At 39.1% G+C, this 3850-nt stretch overlaps 1 protein-coding gene across 1 annotated transcript; it reads right to left on the bottom strand.

Moving 5' to 3' along the window:
- Positions 1-2768: 2768 nt before the first annotated feature.
- LOC111785022 (casein kinase 1-like protein 11) lies at positions 2769-3826 on the bottom strand. Its single transcript, XM_023665505.1, has 2 exons — positions 3458-3826; positions 2769-3360 (listed from the first exon to the last, which is right to left on the bottom strand). Exons 1-2 carry the CDS (start codon positions 3635-3637, stop codon positions 3079-3081), a joined length of 462 nt encoding a protein of 153 aa, XP_023521273.1. The 5' UTR covers positions 3638-3826; the 3' UTR covers positions 2769-3078.
- Between the last annotated feature and the right edge of the window lie 24 nt (positions 3827-3850).

Genomic DNA, 3850 nt, shown 5'->3' with positions numbered 1-3850 from the left:
AAAAAAAAAAAAAACACATAATTCTTCAAAGGCTTAATGTCAAATCCAAGCCATCTGACCCATCAGAGCTACAATCATTCTCCTCAGTACTGTTGAGATCAATCACTTCTTGCCGTGGCTGCCGCTGCTCCGCCGCCGACCGGGCACCGGTCGTCCTTGCGCCACCATTATTCCTTTGATTTTGGTTCCCCTGCCACCTCTGCCCTGCTGCAGCCTCGTTAACACCGTTGGCGGTGGTAGTCCGACGCGGCGGCGGCGGTTGGGCCAACAACGGATGAAGCGGTAATAAGTGAGCCATGTCGACGGTGGGGCTGGGGTAGCTTCTAAGAGACGACGGCTGCCGCGGCGGTGGCATCGTCAAACAATCGTTAAGCGTAATTTCGGGTTCTCGAGAAGCAGAGGCTTGTCCATGGAAATAATCGGTCCATACCGGCGGCCGCTGAGAGCTTGCCGAAGAAGGAACCAAGCGGCTACCATAAGAAGCAAGATCATTCTGCAATAAATGGTAATTGTAATGGTGATTAAGAGCTTCAGAGCCAAAAATCACTTGACCACAGAGCCCACAAGGGGCACCAAAAATTGTGCTTTTCCGGCGAGGCGGCCGGGAAGAAGTCTCGCCGGAGGCCGATAACAGCTCTTCTAATGATGGGTTCCAACCAGATTTTTCATAGGGGGAAGAACTCCATGGGAAAGCCAGAGAAGGTGAGAAGGCTGTGAGGAAAAACAGAGCAAACAGAGCAAACAGAGCAAACAGAGGAGCTTGAAGGAAGAAGGCGGCCATGGCGGAAATGGGCAAAACAGAGATGATATTGAATTTGGAGATGGTGAGAGGTTCAATTTATAGAGATGAAAAAGGTGAAATTTAATGCACATTTGAAAGAGAGGTAACCTACTAAATGGCTTCGCTTTAGGACACACTCATCCTACCAAAGATAGCCACTTTTTGTTTCATCTATGCTTTAGCTTAGAGGCCATTACCCTTATTTGAATATACGTTTCTTTAACCGTCTTTGTCTTCGAGTGATATAGTCAACTCGAATCGAGTTTAACTTGTTACAATATATATCTTCGACTCACAAGCTAGACGTTCCAATCACTCCACATTAGCAAATTTATCTATAGTCTAAATTAAGCACGGTTGCTTAAATATTTTATCGTTATTTCACTTTTAATTGAGTTGGGTTAGTTTAAAATGGGTTTATTTGTGATTAGTTCAACGTTAGTTTGTAAGGTTCGTGACGGATGTCTATTTCCCTCCGGATAGGTGGGGATTAGGGAAGGGAATGGAGGTAAAAGCTTCTAGAGCTAAACCAAGATATTAGAGTTACAACCTCAATTTTGTTATGAATTTAAATGAATTGTTAATTTCTTTTTGTTAAAATATTATTTTGGTCCGATGTACTTTTAAGTACCATTCCATTTTAGTCCGTGTATGTTAAATGTTTTTAATTATAGAGTTTCAGCTATTACGCACTCTTTTAAAGGTGACTGTTTTTAGGCAAATTTACCGGCCGTTTCTGCACCTCTATCTCATTTATTACTGAGCGGTCATTTAGGAGCCTTAGCTAGTGATTCGGGCTATTTCCCTCTTGACGATGAAGCTTATCCCCCATCGTCTCACTGGCCGACTTTGACCCCTATTATTTTGAGATCATACCTAGTCTTCAGAGTTTGCCTCAATTTGGTACGGCTCTCGTGGCCCCCACTGAAACAGTGGTTTATCCCTAGATGTCTAGTCAACTGCTGCCCTTCAATGCATTTCGAGGATAACCATCTAGCTCTGGGTTTGAGTGACACTCCACTCCTAACTACAACTCATTCGCTGAATCTTCAACATCAGTCCATTCGAACCTCCAAGACAAGAGCTTGATGCTTTGAACTTTTGGGCAGACGGGTTTGGTGAAACAGGAGGGAAATTCTATAAAAGCAACTCATTAAATGTTTTTCAAGTTCCTTTACTTTCAATAAAGTCTAAAGTTGACCCAACCATTAGTTTATAGTTAATTTTTGTTTTGAAAAATAGTATTTATTAGCATTCCTTCTATACATTTTGGAAATATAATCCGTGTCTTGTTACATAAAAATTATTATTATTTAACTCATTTTATTAATAATTAACTTCAATTAGGAGCTCGATTAATATTCCGTAGAGAACTCAATTTTTGCATATTTTTCATGAATAATCTTCGCCATGTCATTTGGAAAATTTTACGAAAACTAAGAATTTAAAGTCGAGGGTCAAAATTCAAAGTAAAACTTTTTTTAGTCATGGCACACATTACCTTGCATGTTATTTTAAAAAATGGAGAAATTATATTAAACATTATATTACATTTTTTTTCTTATGAAATATAATCGAATTTATTACAATATTATACATTATTCTAATAAAAATTATATTAGAAAATATAGTGTCATAAAAAAAAATGAAGAAAAATTCTCTACAAAGAATCTCGGACTCCAATTCTCGCAAAGTAAATAAAAAATATCTCAAGAATGGAGAATGAAATAGAAAATCTACGTGAATGAAAAGGCCAGCCCGCCTCATTAACATCTCGCCTCATAAACATCTCTAAACAAGAGTATTCAATTCATCGAAATAAATTCATAGAATAAAATATGAAAAGAAGAATCATAAAAGGATTTTTCATAAAAATCTATATATATAAAATTCTTTCTTCCCAACAAGCAAACATAATGCTTAATCTTAGCCTTAGATTTGCATACTTAATGTAAAAATAAATGAATAGAGGAAAGCAAAAAGGATGTTGGAGTAACTGTCTCAAATGTATTATTAACAACTTCCTAGAACCAAACAAGAACAAGCACCATTGTAATCAAGAAAATCCATGGAGGTTTTGCTTCCAACAGTGTTTTTGCAGAGCAAATTTCATTAGATTTTGTAACGTGTGGATGAACCGAGCCAACCGATGATCGATACACATATACAAGGTTCAAATCATATAACATACATACCGTAGGAGCTGGGAGCATTTTACAGAAGAAGATACATAGGGTGTTGTTATGTTTTGACCATTCACACCGTCACTAGTTATACCAAGATTCATCTGTTTTCTTTCATTTCCTCTTCCCAGTTCCAATAGACAACATCTCGAAGCTCCGGAGTGTATCATCACGACCACCTTTTGTAGTTGACGAACGGGTAAAGTTTGTTGTTTTCGACTCGAAACCAGGTTGAACCCTTTGGCCTCCAGATAGGCGACTACTTGTTGACACCAGCCGACTTGATCGGATTTCACTAGGCTCCCCAGAGGAGCTTGGTCGACTGCTCGATAAAACAGGCCTCTTCGAGATGCTTCCATTCCTATAACTACTGCGGACCCTTTCTGAATCAACTTGCTGTAATGAAAGAAAACGTTTCAACTTGGTTAAAGTAGAGAAAACAGCATAGTATACGCTCAGAAAGAGTGGAACAAAACTCAAGTTGGAGCAGTACCACATCCTTGGAAGACGGTACATCATCAGATGATCTGTGTCTGGAATGATCACCATGCAAACCATGCCCACTGGCGTTCCTTCTTGCGAATGCCTCAGCTCCACCGGAGAATCTATTGTCTCGGATATCTTGGCCCACTAAATCACATAGTAAACAATATATCAACTTTGTAGCGTACATTGGCTAGGAATGTCTAACATGAAGAGAGAGCTCTCAAACCCCAATGCTCCCAAAATATTTTTACAACAAAACAAGTATATATCATAGCAGTTGAAAGAGAAGAATAGTTCTCAAACTGATGCTTGCAGCAACTAGCAGCAATGGACTAATACAAAACGTTCTGCAATCAAGGATAACCGAAATAATGCTGAATTCTCTCTCTCTCTCTCTCTC

Source organism: Cucurbita pepo, unplaced genomic scaffold (genome assembly GCF_002806865.2).
Source record: "Cucurbita pepo subsp. pepo cultivar mu-cu-16 unplaced genomic scaffold, ASM280686v2 Cp4.1_scaffold000332, whole genome shotgun sequence".
Lineage (NCBI taxonomy): Eukaryota > Viridiplantae > Streptophyta > Magnoliopsida > Cucurbitales > Cucurbitaceae > Cucurbita > Cucurbita pepo.
Note: the sequence above shows the minus strand (reverse complement) of the source record. Positions and strands in the feature narration are given on the sequence as shown.